The sequence below is a fragment of the Notothenia rossii genome, assembly GCF_949606895.1.
Source record: "Notothenia rossii genome assembly, chromosome: 4".
Classification (NCBI taxonomy): Eukaryota; Metazoa; Chordata; class Actinopteri; order Perciformes; family Nototheniidae; genus Notothenia; species Notothenia rossii.
The window spans coordinates 46,734,186-46,750,411 of NC_136902.1; the positions used below are offsets into that span (position 1 = coordinate 46,734,186).

General features: G+C 43.0%; 1 protein-coding gene across 1 annotated transcript in view; it reads left to right on the forward strand.

The window, feature by feature from the left end:
* The window catches only part of LOC307035191 (leucine-rich repeat and fibronectin type III domain-containing protein 1-like protein), a 429,933-nt gene extending 416,965 nt beyond the window's left edge, over nt 1-12,968 (forward strand). Inside the window, exons 11-12 of the mRNA XM_079674257.1 lie at nt 8,880-9,090; nt 9,179-12,968. Of these exons, the coding sequence (XP_079530383.1) occupies nt 8,880-9,090; nt 9,179-9,303 (336 nt within the window). The 3' untranslated portion in view covers nt 9,304-12,968. The remainder of the gene's footprint in view (nt 1-8,879; nt 9,091-9,178) is intronic.
* Nucleotides 12,969-16,226: the final 3,258 nt, after the last annotated feature.

Sequence of the window (16,226 nt, forward strand, 5' to 3'; positions counted from 1 at the left end):
TAAACATGACAACCTGCAAAGAAAAAGAAAAAAACATTATTAATAATAATAATAATTAAAACTGCGGTCGCACATGTGTGCGCAGTGATGAGCGGGCCCTCGCGTCCGTGCGCCTGTCGGGGAGGGCAGCCGGTCATCCCGGCGTCAAGCAGAAGTGCGCGAGTCCTGGGAAATGAGCCGTTTCTCATTTCTATAATTTTCGCTTCCCAGACTCCCAGGTCCTCCGGCAGCGACCCGGATACGGATGTCGGCGCGCCGTCTCGAAGGAAAACACATTTCTCAAAAGGCTCGTCGAGGATTGATTATCAAGGAGGCTGTCTGGAGGAGCCGTAACCAAGGATACATTGATTTAGAGGAGAAAGGAGAGAGGAGTCTCTCTGGAGGAGCTATAACCGAGGGTACACTGAAGTATTCTCCGGAGACGATTTCAGCCAACAGTGATGTTTAAAAGAGGCATGACGCATGGCTGGACTTATCTCAACGAAAGACAGCTCTGCAAACTGTTCCCGTTGTGATTATAAGTTATTTAAGATGATCAAACGTGCATCAGACTTCCTGCCCTTTACCGTTTGTTTACTCACTAATCACATCTCCCCAGGATGTTAGGCTATTTACTTTTTTAATACAACTGCTTTCATTGTGACGCAATGTTTAGTGAGAACAGCTGCTAAGGTTAGTACAGAAAGCAGAACAGTGTGTATAATATATATCGCTCAATAGTATATGTAACAGGCCTACATTTCACACTTTATTTGTAGGCTTTTGGAGATATCTACAAATAAACAGTAGGGTTAGGGTTAGGGAGTGTGTCTGTTGTAATGAATATGCCGCCAGCAAAGGGCATTGTTGGACTAACAGTAGGTGAGTGTGTGTGTGTTTATGTGTGTGTGTGTGTGTGTGTGTGTGTGTGTGTGTGTGTGTGTGTGTGTGTGTGTGTGTGTGTGTGTGTGTGTGTGTGTGTGTGTGTGTGTGTGTGTGTGTGTGTGTGTGTGTGTGTGTGTGTGTGTGTGTGTGTGTGTGTGTGAGAGAGAGTTGATGTGCCAGGCAGACAGGCAGGGCTCAGTAGCTTATCTGACATATAAAAGGTCAACAATTATACATTCTCCGTTAGCCTACGAGCTCCCCGTTTGAGCCAAGGACTATTCCTTCTCAATGTAGCATGACATTGGATATGCGCTTAACTTGTCCTGGATTTGAATTGGTCCGAACATTTCCCTAGGAGGAGTTTGCAAAAATGTGCGTAAAATGCATGAAAAACGCACATATTTAATGGAAGAAAATTTGAAATATGTCAAGATTTATAAGAGCAATGTGTATACAGCGTTTCGTGAATATTGGAAAAACTATATGCGTAAGTAGTTTGGAGTAATTTGGAGTAATTTGTGACATGTAAATCGTCAAAAATGGTGTATTCGTTGTTACCTTACGACCTCCACGATTGAGCTATCAAAAATGTTCATCGCAATTTAGCATCATATTGGATAGGGGCTGAACTTATCCTGGATTGGATTTTTTCCGATCATTCCCCTAGGAAGAGTTTGCAAAAATGTCCTTAAAATGCATGAAAAACGCAATTTTTTCAAAATGGCCGACTTTCTGGGGGGCGGGGCTAATTGAAGCTGTTTACAAATATGTCCGCAGCTCCACGAGGAATGTCTGTGCCAAAATTGGTGAACTTCTGAGAAACTATATGTGACTACCACACAATAGGGGGCGCTAGTGAGCAGTTTTTTTTTTCAGTTTTTTTTTTTTTTACATTCTCGAAAAAGTCGTGGGCTCTGATGTGTGTCCCAAGTTTTGCGTTCAAAGCTCATTTTATGCTATCGCAATTCGAAAAAAATGTATAGGCCATGCCGACATTCTGCATTTTTCTCGACACTTTAAATGTCAGTTTGTAGTAGGGGTTTCACAACTACCAATATTTACTAGTCGACTAGTTTTTCAAAATGGTAGTCGACTAGTCGACTAGTCGTTACGTCATAATAGAGACACACAAAGAGAGGTTTACAACTGTATTTTCTATTGGAACTCATACAGTAACATTAAACACTGCATTTTAATTTGTGTTACATGGCTGAGTAAATAACAAACACTGGACTCACCAAAATCGACAGCAAAAAACTCTTGTTTACATAAATGCCACGTAAATCCAGTGCGCAACAGCGCATTGCGCAACACTTCGCTGTCCTCCACGATAACGTCCACCTTTCCATATTTTTGGTTTGAACACCAATGCATCGACATGTGAGGGAAGGAGGCTTGACCGCTTTCGGGTGACAGTGTTGCCTGCCAGGGAAAAAACCCTCTCACTCAGGGTGCTTGTGGCTGGAATAGCCAGGTAGCTCCTCGAAAGCGGGGGAAGCGGTGCACGTTTTCTGCCCACCACTCCAGTGGATTATCCATTGTGGGGATATGCGGTGTCCGCTGGCAGTAATCCCGTAGCTCATCATCCGCATCACTGTTGACCCGTGTTTTCTTGCTGTTTGTTTGCCTCTGTTCAGTGCTGACGCCGGTCCGTTGCTCACTGGTGCTAGCATTACTGCTAGTGCTAGCTGTCGGCAGCGGGTGCTTCATCTTCAGATGGTTGCGCATAGCAGATGCATTTGTATTGTACTTCAGTACAGCTGTACACAACTGACACTTCACTGTGGAGTTGGTTACATCTTCGTTAAAGTACTGCCATACATAAGAATGTCGGACGTGTTTTGTAGCATTTTGCAGCACCTAGTTTACCTCCATTTTTTTCCACGACTAGTCGACTAGGGCCTACAGCGCCGACTAGTGGTAAAGGTAGTCGACTAGTCGACTAGTCGATTAGTTGGTGAAACCCCTAGTTTGTAGTCAACCCTTGAATATGTCTAAAAAGAAAAAAAAGAATTCGTCCATCCGTTCTTGAGTTATAAATTGGTGGTGTTTTTGGCGCCCTCTATAGTCCAAAATAAAAATGTGTAGAACACGTCCACCCGGATATGTGCGACTTTGTAAATGTATTCGGAAATGAGATTTTCATAGGTGGCGCTAGCAAACATGTTGAATAATTTGAACCCATTGCCTCCAGAATGTCAAACTTTTCACCTCTCCTGTAATCTGTGCAAAATTATACAACTTTTGAAGAATCCTAAAGGCCTGAAAACAAGGATTAAAAAAATGGAAGAAGAAGTAGAATTCCTACGATAGGTTCTTCGTGCTAGGACGCCGTTGGGTCCTAGCGCTCCGTGCTCGGGCCCTAATAATACCGACAATAACAATAGGTTCCTCGCACTTTGTGCTAGGACGCCGTTGGGTCCTAGTGCTCCGTGTTCGGGCCCTAATAATAATAATAATACATTTTATTTGGGGGCGCCTTTCATAGCACCCAAGGACACCTTACAGGGCATAGGGTAATATAGGGAAACAGTTTTACATATTAAAACAGTGGATTTATTGAAATGTCAGCCGGGGTAAAACAAGACAAACAGGAAATGGACTACAAAAAGACACAGGGTACAGTTTATAATGATAATGCCAGTAAACAGGTGGGTTTTGAGTTGGTTTTTGAATGTTGTTATGGAATCAGACTGTCAGATATGTAGTGGCAGGGAGTTCCAGAGTCTTGTAGCCGAGCAGCTGAAAGCTCGAGCACCCATGGTTTTGAGGCGAGATCTTGGGATGGTGAGAAGTCCTACGGAGGAAGAGCGGAGGGTGCGGGAGGGGGTGTACTCCTGAAGGAGCTAGGGGCTAGGTTGTGGAGAGCTTTATATGTGAGTAGAAGGTTGTTGTATTCAATACGGTAGCGTACAGGAAGCCAGTGTAGTTGAGTGAGAATGGGGGTGATGTGGTCAGATGAGTTGGTGCGGGTGATGATCCGGGCAGCAGAGTTCTGGATTATTTGCAGTCTATTGAGGAGTTTGATGGGAAGGCCAGTCAGAAGTGCATTGCAGTAATCAATCCGGGATGTGACGAATGAGTGGACCAGGATTTCAGTGCTGGGTTGGGACAGAGATGAGCGGAGCCTGGAGATGTTCCGAAGATGGAAGAAGGCAGTGCGGGTGATGTTTTTAATGCGTGGTGCGAATGAGAGGGAGCCGTTCAGAATGACACCGAGGCTTTTCCCTTGGGCAGAGAATGGTATGGCGATGATGATATTTTGTGCTGGGGTGTTTTGTGACTTGGTGAGGGTGGATTTAGAGCCGATGAGCAGGGCCTCAGTTTTGCTACTATTAAGCTTCAGGAAATTCATGCTCATCCAGCTCCTGATGTCCTCAAGGCAGGTGGTGGGTTTGGAGGAAATGTAGGCTTGTGTGCCATCGGCGTAGCAGTGAAAATTAACCTCATAGTGACGGACGATTGTGCAAAGGGGGAAGAGATATACGATGAATAGGAGTGGACCCAGTACTGACACCTGGGGGACACCCAGTGAAATAGAACACCCTGACTTGTGATTACCGAGTTGTACAAACTGTTGTCTGTCAGTGAGGTATTATGTGAAACAGGAGAGTGCAACACCAGTGATCCCAATGCCAGCCAGGCGGTCCAGGAGTAGTGGGTGAGAGATGGTATCGAATGCAGCGCTGAGGTCAAGGAGGATGAGGATAGTGAGAAGTCCGGAGTCAGCTGCACGGAGGAGGTCGTTGGTGATTTGAACCAGGGCTGTTTCAGTACTGTGTTTTTGGCGGGAATCAGATTGAAAGGGTTCATGGAGGTTGCTTATGTCAAGATGGGACTGAAGCTATGCGGCAACAAACCTCTCAAGGCTCTTGGAAATGAAGGGTAGGTTGGAGATGGGCCTTTAGTGGTTTAGATTGGCTGGGTCAGTACCAGGTTTTTTGAGGATGGGAGTGATTGCGGCCAGTTTGAGGGTGGGGGGTAAAATTCCAGAGGTGTTCTTTGGCTTTGGAAAGGGGGGCATGGATATACAAAATTACAGTTTTATGGTCAGAAATGGGGAATTCAATGACAGCAAAGTTAATGGGAGTGATGCCAGTGCAGCAGAGTAAGTCCAGTATGTGACCCTTGTTATGTGTTCGGAGGTTGACATGTTGTGAGATAATTTGCAAAAACATTGGATGGGTCGTCAATGTGGACGTTAAAGACGCCTAAGAGGATAACAGTAGGGGACATTGCACATACACATGTTAGTAGTGATGACAATTCAGTGAGAAAAACAGCAGAAGGCTTTGGTGGTCTGTAGATGGAAATAATGATGATGGGTTTGGGGCCAGTGAGTTTTACAGCCAAGCATTCAAAAGAGGAGTGATGGGGGGATAGTGACAGCAATTACTTGAATGTTTTCACGGTGCAACACAGCAAGCCCCCCCCCTCCCAATGGCGCGGGGTTTACTAATAAAAGCGTAACCCAGAGGGACAGCTGCATTAAGTTGGGAGAAGTCATCAGACTGTTGCCAGGTCTCAGTGAGGCATAAAAAAAATCAAGCTTTTTGTCCATAATGAAGTCAGAAACCAGCAGGGCCTTATTGGTGAGGGATCTTATGTTAAACAGACATAGTTTCAGTTTCAGGTACGTTGTGCGTATGTGGATGCTTTAGACAGGGGGGATAACACACTGTGATTGACAGCACGGGTAGTGCGAGGGGGGCGTGGCTCAGTGGACCAGAAAGAGCGGATTGTTTTGTTTATTGTTGTGTTTTGTGTACTCAAAGTTTCGTCCAGATCCACAGTGAGTGTATCTTGGTCGTTTGAGAATACTAGAGTGTTTGACAAGCAGAGCTGGAGGGGTCCTGGAGTAAGACCGGAGACGTAGCAGCTCCGTTGCAGAATAACGCAGCGATAGAGACGCACTTGTGACCGTGAGCGCACCATATGAGCAGTTTAATAATCGACATGATGAGAGTGAAAAAACAAAAACATCCAGCGGTTTGATGATCCAAATGGATAAAGTGAAGCGACAAAACCTACACTGCTGAGGCGGAGGAGCAGTCGTGTTGGTTTTAGCCGCAGGTTTTCTCTCGAGGCGGAGCAACCAGACGTACGGCGCTGGGGATGAGTGACAGGTTAGCTGGTGGTGGCTGTGGGGCGGCCTCCGTGTTGGCAGCAATCCACAGGTGGAGATGTGCACCAAGGAGAGCTGGCAGAATGGCAGCGGACAGATCCGAACAGGTGTGCTTTGCAGGGCACACCAGATCAGGCTTATTTGGTCAAAGAGAGCACAGCACAAAGGGGCCCAAGTAGTCCAGTACGGTGAGCCGTGTACCGGCACGGCTAGCTTCAAGCTACCGAGTGACAGCACAGTAGCACTAGCGTGTGTACAGACTGTTAAACGGCTAAATTAATTGTCAGTTTTAGATGGGACAGACAAGTTTGTAACAGACGGGTTTGGAGTCCAGTTGCACAAGACAACATTCAACAGATCGAGATAAAACAACACGAAACAATCGACAGACAACAGAGGAGGCGCAGCAGCAACTTGCCAGCGGTCCCTCACTTCCGGTATTATTAGAATGGCGAGTTAGTTATTGGGAGATGAATGCATGCAGTTAAAGATCCAAATGCACACAGAAAGAGAGGACATACAGTGGGGCAAAAAAGTATTTAGTCAGCCACCAATTGTGCAAGTTCTCCCACTTAAAAAGATGAGAGAGGCCTGTAATTTTCATCCTAGGTATACCTCAACTATGAGAGACAAAATTAGAAGAAAAGAAATCCAGAAAATCACATTCTCTGATTTTTAAAGAATTTATTTGCAAATGATGGTGGAAAATAAGTATTTGGTCACCTACAAACAAACAAGATTTCTGGCTCTCACAGACCTGTAACTTCTTCTTTAAGAGCCTCCTCTGTCCTCCACTTGTTAACTGTATTAATGGCACCTGTTTGAACTCGTTACCAGTATAAAAGACACCTGTCCACAACCTCAAACAGTCACACTCCAAACTCCACTATGGCCAAGACCAAAGAGCTGTCAAAGGACACCAGAAACAAAATTGCAGACCTGCACCAGGCTGGGGAGACTGAATCTGCAATAGGTAAGCAGCTTGGTGTGAAGAAATCAACTGTGGGAGCAATTATTAGGAAATGGAAGACATACAAGACCACTGATAATCTCCCTCGATCTGGGGCTCCACGCAAGATCTCACCCCGTGGGGTCAAAATGATCACAAGAACGGTAAGCAAAAATCCCAGAACCACACGGGGGGACCTAGTCAATGACCTGCAGAGAGCTGGGACCAAAGTAACAAAGGCTACCATCAGTAACACACTACGCCGCCAGGGACTCAAATCCTGCAGTGCCAGACGTGTCCCCCTGCTTAAGCCAGTACATGTCCAGGCCCGTCTGAAGTTTGCTAGAGAGCATTTAGATGATCCAGAAGAGGATTGGGAGAATGTCCTATGGTCAGATGAAACCAAAATAGAACTTTTTGGTAAAAACTCAACTAGACGTGTTTGGAGGAGAAAAAATGCTGAGTTGCATCCAAAGAACACCATACCTACTGTGAAACATGGGGGTGGAAACATCATGCTTTGGGGCTGTTTTTCTGCAAAGGGACCAGGACGACTGATCCGTGTAAAGGAAATAATGAATGGGGCCATGTATCGTGAGATCTTGAGTGACAACCTCCTTCCATCAGCAAGGGCATTGAAGATGAAACGTGGCTGGATCTTTCAGCATGACAATGATCCCAAACACACTGCACGGGCAACGAAGGAGTGGCTTCGTAAGAAGCATTTCAAGGTCCTGGAGTGGCCTAGCCAGTCTCCAGATCTCAACCCCATAGAAAATCTTTGGAGGGAGTTGAAAGTCCGTGTTGCCCAGCGACAGCCCCCAAAACATCACTGCTCTAGAGGAGATCTGCATGGAGGAATGGGCCAAAATACCAGCAACAGTGTGTGAAAACCTTGTGAAGACTTACAGAAAGCGTTTGACCTCTGTCATTGCCAACAAAGGGTATATAACAAAGTATTGAGATGAACGTTTGTTATTGACCAAATACTTATTTTCCACCATAATTTGCAAATAAATTCTTTAAAAATCAGAGAATGTGATTTTCAGGATTGTTTTTTTTTCTCATTTTGTCTCTCATAGTTGAGGTATACCTAGGATGAAAATTACAGGCCTCTCTCATCTTTTTAAGTGGGAGAACTTGCACAATTGGTGGCTGACTAAATACTTTTTTGCCCCACTGTACATGCAAACAGACTTACTATATGCTTTAACAACGAGGAAAGTAATATTTAGGGTAATATGTTGGTATCTTTTGGTTCTACTAGAATATGTTTACATGCCAGACTAGCTGGGTAAACATTGCGTCCTAGCCATCATGGATTAAGGAGTTTGATGGCTTGTGGGACATTATGATGTTGCATTTCTTTCTAGTGTCTCCCAAATATTTTCTAAATAATTATGAAATTGCAGACCATAGCAGATACAGTATTATGTAGAAAAATAAAAGCATGTACAAGTCCGTATTTTTATAGTTAATTAATATTTTTGCATCTATCGGTTAATATGAATTTAACCTTTGCTGTATCATGACAGCATTTATTTGAATAAAATCCTTACACCTTATTGTGGAAGGTCAACATTTTTCTAACCATAATGTTATGGGACAAGTTAACAGCAAAATTGAAGCTGTTGAAGGGTTGTGAACTTATAGAACTTATTCAATAATTGCTATATAAAAAAAAATATTTGTAATCAGCTGGTTGACAAAACAATTTCATTTCAAGTTCCATTAAGTATCAAGCTACTACTTATATACATGCCTGCAAACTAGTCCCCTTGCTGTTATGTCGCACAGTTTATTTATATAGAGTTAATTGAACAGTTTTCATTGTGATGTTGATGAATCATCTCACTTGGTCGGACTCAAAGCAAAAAGTAGCGCTTTAGAATCATAAATGCAAACCAGGCTTACTGTCCTTATGTCTTTATCTTTCTTCAGTTCCTTGGCGGTACCATGATTATAATCATTGGAGGCATCATCGTGGCCTCTGTCCTTGTCTTCATCTTCATCCTCCTAATGAAGTACAAGCTGCACAGTAACCACTACAAACAGAAAGCAACACCACGACATGCCAACGTCTGCTCCCAAACCAACGGAGGGGGAGCTAACACACTCACTGTTCCTCCATTCTTCTCCTCTGCAGGGCAGGGTAAGTGGTGGAAAAGCAGGGAAATAGATGTGACTTATTTTTGTTTCATCTATTTCTAATAATTTGCCTCCACCTGGTTGTCTCCTAGGTGGAGGCGATGGTAAAAACTCCCAACCTTCATCATCAACTGAAGGGATGGGAGGAGTATCCATTCGAGGGACGACTGTAGTGGACTTAAATCCCACCCGTGACGAAGACGCCATCTCTCAATAACATATGAAATTGTTAATCAAACCTTCAACTCACCAATCATTAAGCCCAAACCAATACTCCAACTCCATCTCCCTCCCTCCCTTTTTTAAACTATTTGTTAATGGTGCCTGAAATCTAGTCTACTTCACGCTGAGGAGCAGCTCCTGTTGTTGGTAAGTAGCTGTGAAGCCAGTTTGTAAAAAGTCTGAATTCATTCTTTGTCAAATAACTAATAATGCTTGTATTATAAATTCAATTTGGATCAATTATTTTTTGTCATTTCTAATGTGAAGTCGGCGGAGAGTTTAAAAATGATGTGGAATTCCCGTGTCCCTGTCAAACCTGTTTTATTTAACTCTTCCAAAGGACTTTGAACAAGAATAAACGTTTTTTTTTCTTGCAGTGTGAACACACCATTAAACAGTTGACTTTTCTTCTTCTTTTAAAAAAAAATACTCTTTATATAATAGGATTATAATAATAATAATCCTCATTTACTTAATCACAATAATATAGATGGACCAGAAATGATAAATAAAATATATGTATACACATTTACATGCTCGATTATCAATCAATAGATACAAAACTATGAGGAATATTATTTTCAGTCCGATTTTCAGGGTAATCAGTCAACAGAAGCCTCAAGCGTCATCCATAGTTGATGTTACTTAGCTTTCCAGTCAATCATATGCAATATATTCAGTACCCAAATCTTTCTCCCATTTACGGGAAATATTCGGCAGTTCGTACCAAGGAGTGAATAAAATGACGAGATAAAATGCTTAGAATTTTGGCGCTCCAAGATGAACTTCTCTGCTTCATTGCAAGGGAGGTTAACCTGTTAAACCCCAAGCCTGTTTTTCAGGTCTCAGGCTCCAAAATGACATGCCCAGAACAAATGACTATATCTTCACTTCTAAAAGGGGTAAATTAATAATCTTTTTTCTCAAAGCAATGATACACCTTTGAGTTGGATGTAGAAAACTCAAAATCAATATAGATGTTTTATTTTAAAGTAAATTCAGATTGAACATAGTAAAAAAAAAAAAACTATAGTTTCCTTCCAAAATAAAATCAATTTCTTCAAAGTGAAAACCACCCTTGAATGATAGGATAGTAGACAAAAAGCTTTAGGAATCCAAACTATAACATATAATAAGTACCCTGTATCAAGATTGATGCAAAACAAGTGAAACTTGACCTTTTTTAGAGAGGTTTAGAAAAGAAAACCCACCTCTGGGGTCATTTGGGTTTATTTGCCTTATCTCTGGAACCCATTGGTCGATTTTGGTGATTGACGCCTCTTTTGAACCGTTAGAGCCAATATAATCGAGGGGGAGTTCCTAAATCCATCTAAACATTACCATTGGTGAATGAGAGTGATGCGCAGCCAGCATGCCCAAAACCGGACGCTGGGTTACACTCTATATGAAAACTACGTTTATTGACATAAATGTTATGATGGAGTATCAGTAATATGTAAATGACAGATGGTTTTTGACATAACAAAGAAAAATGAAAGGATAGCAAAATATTTAGTAATCAAATACTTAAGGACCAAAGCATAACGTAAACAACACGGCAAGTGCAGCTGTCAGTGAAGGTCCATCCCAAATAGGTTGAACCAAGTCTCAACATAAAACAGAACCCCTTAAAAATAAAAACAGATGGCAACTTTTCAGTTGACAAGTGAAGCCAAGAGGCCGCCGTCATCCCGCTGCTGATGATCATTCCCTACAACCTCCCGCCCAGGGCCGATTTGCTGTATCCACAAGATCAAACATCCCGTTTAGAGTAAAATAGGGCTAACCTAACAACATGATTATGATGGGTAGAGCAAGGTGTTTAACATGTTATTTCAAAACTTAGGAACAATTACATGTCAAATAATAATACCTGAGTTCAGTGGTAATCCTGCTCAGAGCAAAGAGAGATCCAGATCACTCTGGTAGTAAAGGAATTAGCACTTAAAATTAGCACTCAGTTATGTCCATTTTTGCTCAAAAAGTCATTCGCCTCCATGGTAGTTTTGAAGGTGCGCTCCTCTTCGTTGAAAGCGAAGCATAGGCTGGCCGGGTAGCGCATCTGGAAGCTTTTTCCTCTCTGGATAAGCTGTCCGCACGCCCCGTTAAACTGTTGTCTGGCCTCCCTCACATGTGCCGATAGATCCTGGCGAATGTAGACCTTGTTTCCTTGGTAGTGGAGGTCGCCTTTCTCCTTAGCCGCTGCAAGGATCCGTTGTTTGTCACCGGAGTTGTGCAGTTTAATGATAACGTGTCTTTGGTAATTTTCCTTCGGCGGTCCAGAGCCCTGTGCACCCTGTCAATCTTCTTCTTTTTTTTTTATTCCATTTTTTTTATTGGATTTTAAGCACAAACATCCAACATCCTATACACAAGTTATTGAGCCGTTTCCGCTCTACATCCTGAACTCCTCCCTTCGATGCAATGCACTTCCGTTTTGGCGGACTGGGTTTGTTTTGCTAGCTAGCTCTGTTGTGCCGACAAAGCACTGATATCGCAGAGACAAAGAGGATATAACAATTACAACATGAAGAAAAGTGGTTCGGGAACTACGTGTGCGGTAGTTGGTTGCAATCACTCGAGAAAGCACCTGAACGAGTGGTTAGATAGAGAGTGCTACGACCACAAACCAGCACCCAGCACCCAGCCATGTTGTTCATTAAATACAGATAAACACAACAAATACTGCATGCATTGTATTTTTTAATATTATATATGAATATTTTCATAGTGATGTAATTGTGTGGGCTGCTTTTATATTTTAATTTGTAATACCTGTTAGGATTAAACATGTGATCTTTCTTGTTGAAGCCATTTCTTTAGTTTCCTCTAAACAATTAATTAATTCAGTGTTATTTATGTACAGTATGAGCTTAATATCAATGATGAACTGTGTTAAAAGAAATTGTAGCACTCTAAGGAACATATGAAATGCAATAATGCAATAACAGTGCAATAATGAAATTAAATTACATCAAACTTTATTTTCACTCAAACAGTACAGGCACATATGATATATTGCACAGCATAAAGAGATCATGTAAATTGTGCATTATGTAAACAACAGACAACTGTTGGCTCCTGTGGGCATGACCTAAATAAGGCAGTTTATTTTGGTTTTAAAATGCTGAGATATTTACTGCAGAACTGTAACCTTCCCTCAACAAAATCGTCAACAATTTTCGGGAGCATGTGGGCAAAGTAGAATGTGTGCAGCCTTATGATATGCCCCTGGACAAAGTCTTGGTCGTAGGGTACTTCGATTTCTAGGTGCTCAGTTTTGTTCCAGATCACCAACTTGGAGTGCTGAAGCCCTGTGCAGTGCATCCCAATTTGTACCTGCATATAGTAGCCTTTTGGACCATTGCAGGCAATATGGTAATCTATCCTATTTCCGTTTGCCACAGTTGTGATTTCACAGTTCTTTGTTGCCAAAAATTCTGCAAGTGACTTGTTTCCCAACACAGGTGATTTGATCTCCAACAGAATGTCTTTGTTTATCACTCCATCGGGAGATGCTGCAAGCCACGGATCCTTGTCGCACACCACTAAGCCTTTGGTTTCAATGCTGTTGCCCAGAGTTTCCAAATAGTCCCTTGCAAGTTCCTCCCCCTCCGCTCCTTGACGGGTTGCAGCATTGCCACGGAAGGATGGGTGTAAGTGTTCTGACAAAAACTTGTCGGGCGCCGTGGTTGAGCGAATGGGCACCTTTCTAGCTGTGCTCGCTGTGATGCGCACTCTCCGCGCATCATGCCAGACCTGTTCTTTGCTCTGTGCTTTTGTAACCTTCTCGATCTCCTCAAGCCGGGCTGTGGACATGTTAATGTACTTATCATAGAAGGTTCTGCATTTTACACAAGCCAGTGGTATGTGGTGCTCATCATGGGTTAGGAGATAGAGGTGTGGACATGGTGTTGGCTCGGTGATGGAAGAGGTATCAGCATTAAAGCAGAACTGCAGGAGGCTATTCCCAGGGCAATTGAAAAGTTCTGCCATTGGTGAGGCAAGTGTGTTCTTCCTCCACTCTTCATGAGTCCTAAAGAGTGTCACCTCCTGTGCCGGTTCTGGAGTGGTAGAGGATGGCTGTGAAGTTGGTGGCGGCTGGTAGAGATCCTTCCTGTTGTGTCGTTTGAAGCGCACATACTTCATCTTCCTCTGACCAGCATTTCTTTTAGACCCAGCATTCCACTGGTTCTGTCTGTCTGTGCAGGCAAGCCCGGTTTTCCCCTGTCTCACAGCATTTTCTACCTAGAGAGATAGAGTAAAAACAGTGCATAGATATTATAATGGGTTCACTGCAAACATGTCATATGATATAATACATCATGGCATACACACACTTTGCACTCTAGCCAAGTAGCCTATGATGTAGTTCGGATACCAACAACAAAAGACATAGGCCTAGGCTACAATGGTCAAATAATCTAGTTACCTTCCACAGGATTGCAGCTGAGTGGGAACAAGATCTCCCTGGTCCAGCAACACACGTACATCCCGCAGTTTTGACTTCTCCAGCTTCAGTTACCAGCACCCAAGCATTATGCCACGCATTGTTCAAACACTGGCTAGGCTCTACCTTTGCTTTTAGATAAACAAAACGATCATGTTTGTATGACATGACACAACCAACTTTGTTGCTGTGCAAATATTGATATGCCTCGGAGGCCTTCAGACTGTCCATTGCTTTTCCATCTATTGCCATGGATTGAACGAAGTAGGAGCAAATTTTGCTGTACGTTATGCTGGGCCACGTCGTCATGTTATCCTCCCAGTTTTGCACTGAATTCGGGTGGGGGAGAGTAACGCCATCTCCAGTCAAAGAAGTAGAATCGTGTTCCCAAGCTAGCATCACTGTTAGCATCGAAATCGCTGTGTTTACACCAGTGCCCGTCTGACTGTTTACACCGGTTTACACCGACAGACGCTGTGCAAAAGACTTCCGGCGGAAATGAAGTGCATTTGTGTAGGGTTATGGCGCTACCCGTGGTTTGTCGCGTAAACTTGTCTATACAGACTCAGTGAAAAACCAAACAGTACCAAAGAAATAATTAAAAAAAATAATAATCAAAACTGCGGTCACAGACGTGCACCCAGTTGTGGGCGGGCCTTTGCGTCCGTACGCCTGTCAAGGAGGGTCGCCGGTCGTCGGGGAGGGTCGCCGGTCGTCCCGGCATCAAGAAGACGACCATTACCGTTTGTTTACCCACTAAACGCATCTCCTCTGGATATTAGGCTATGTACAGGACTGTCTCAGAAAATTAGAATATTGTGATAAAGTTCTTTATTTTCTGTAATGCAATTAAAAAAACAAAAATGTCATACATTCTGGATTCATTACAAATCAACTGAAATATTGCAAGCCTTTTATTATTTTAATATTGCTGATTATGGCATACAGCTTAAGAAAACTCAAAAATCCTATCTCAAAAAATTAGAATAGTTCCTCAGACCAAGTAAAAAAAAAAGATTTATAACAGCAAAACACAATCAAACATTTGAAAATGTCCATTAATGCACTCAGTACTTGGTTGGGAATCCTTTTGCACGGATTACTGCATCAATGCGGCGTGGCATGGAGGCAATCAGCCTGTGGCATTGCTGAGGTGTTATGGATGCCCAGGATGCTTCAATAGCGGCCTTTAGCTCATTAGCATTGTTGTGTCTGGTGTCTTTCAGCTTCTTCTTCACAATACCCCACATATTCTCTATGGGGTTCAGGTCAGGGGAATTTGCAGGCCAATCGAGGACAGTAATGCCATGGTCAGTACACCAGTTACTGGTGGTTTTGGCACTGTGGGCAGGTGCCAGATCATGCTGGAAAATGAATTCCTCATCTCCATAGAGCTTTTCAGCAGACGGAAGCATGTAGTGCTCTAAAATCTCTTGGTACACAGCTGCATTTACTCTGGGCTTGATGAAACACAGTGGACCAACACCAGCAGCTGACATGGCTCCCCAAACCATCGCTGACTGTGGGAACTTCACACTGGATTTCAAGCAACTTGGATTTTGCTCCTCTCCAGCCTTTCTCCAGACTCTGGCGCCTTGACTTCCAAATGAAATACAAAACTTGCTTTCATCTGAAAAGAGGACTTTGGACCACTGTGCAACTGTCCAGTGCTTCTTTTCCTTAGCCCAAGTCAGACGCCTCTTCCGTTGTCTTGAGTTCAGAAGTGGCTTGACCATGGGAATACGGCTATTGTAGCCCATTTCCCGGACACGTCTGTGAACAGTGACTTTTGATACCTGGACTCCAGCTTCAGTCCACTGTCTTTGAAGCTCCCCCAAATTCTGGAAGCGACTCTTCTTCACAATGCTGTTAAGGCTGCGGTCATCTCTCTTGGTTGTGCAGCGTTTCCTGCCACATTTCCCCCTTCCAACAGACTTTTTGTGGATGTGCTTTGAAACTGCACTCTGTGAACAGCTTGCTCTTTGAGAAATTTATTTTTGTGTCTTACCCTCCTGATGGAGGGTGTCAATGACGGTCCTCTGGACAGCAGTCAGATCAGCAGTCTTCCCCATACTTGTGATCAAGCTGAGTGTTTTTCAAGGCTCAAGCTGAGTGTTTTTCAAGGCTCAGGAAACCCTTGCAGGTGTTTCGAGTTAATTAGACGATTCAAGTGATTCGTTGAACACCCTACTAGTATACTTTTTCATGATATTCTAATATTTAGAGATAGGATATTTGAGTTTTCTTAAGCTGTATGCCATAATCAGCAATATTAAAATAATAAAAGGCTTGCAATATTTCAGTTGATTTGTAATGAATCCAGAATGTATGACATTTTTGTTTTTTTAATTGCATTACAGAAAATAAAGAACTTTATCACAATATTCTAATTTTCTGAGACAGTCCTGTATTTTGTTAATACAACTGCTTTAACTGTGAGCCGACATCTACAGTGAGAACAGCTGCTG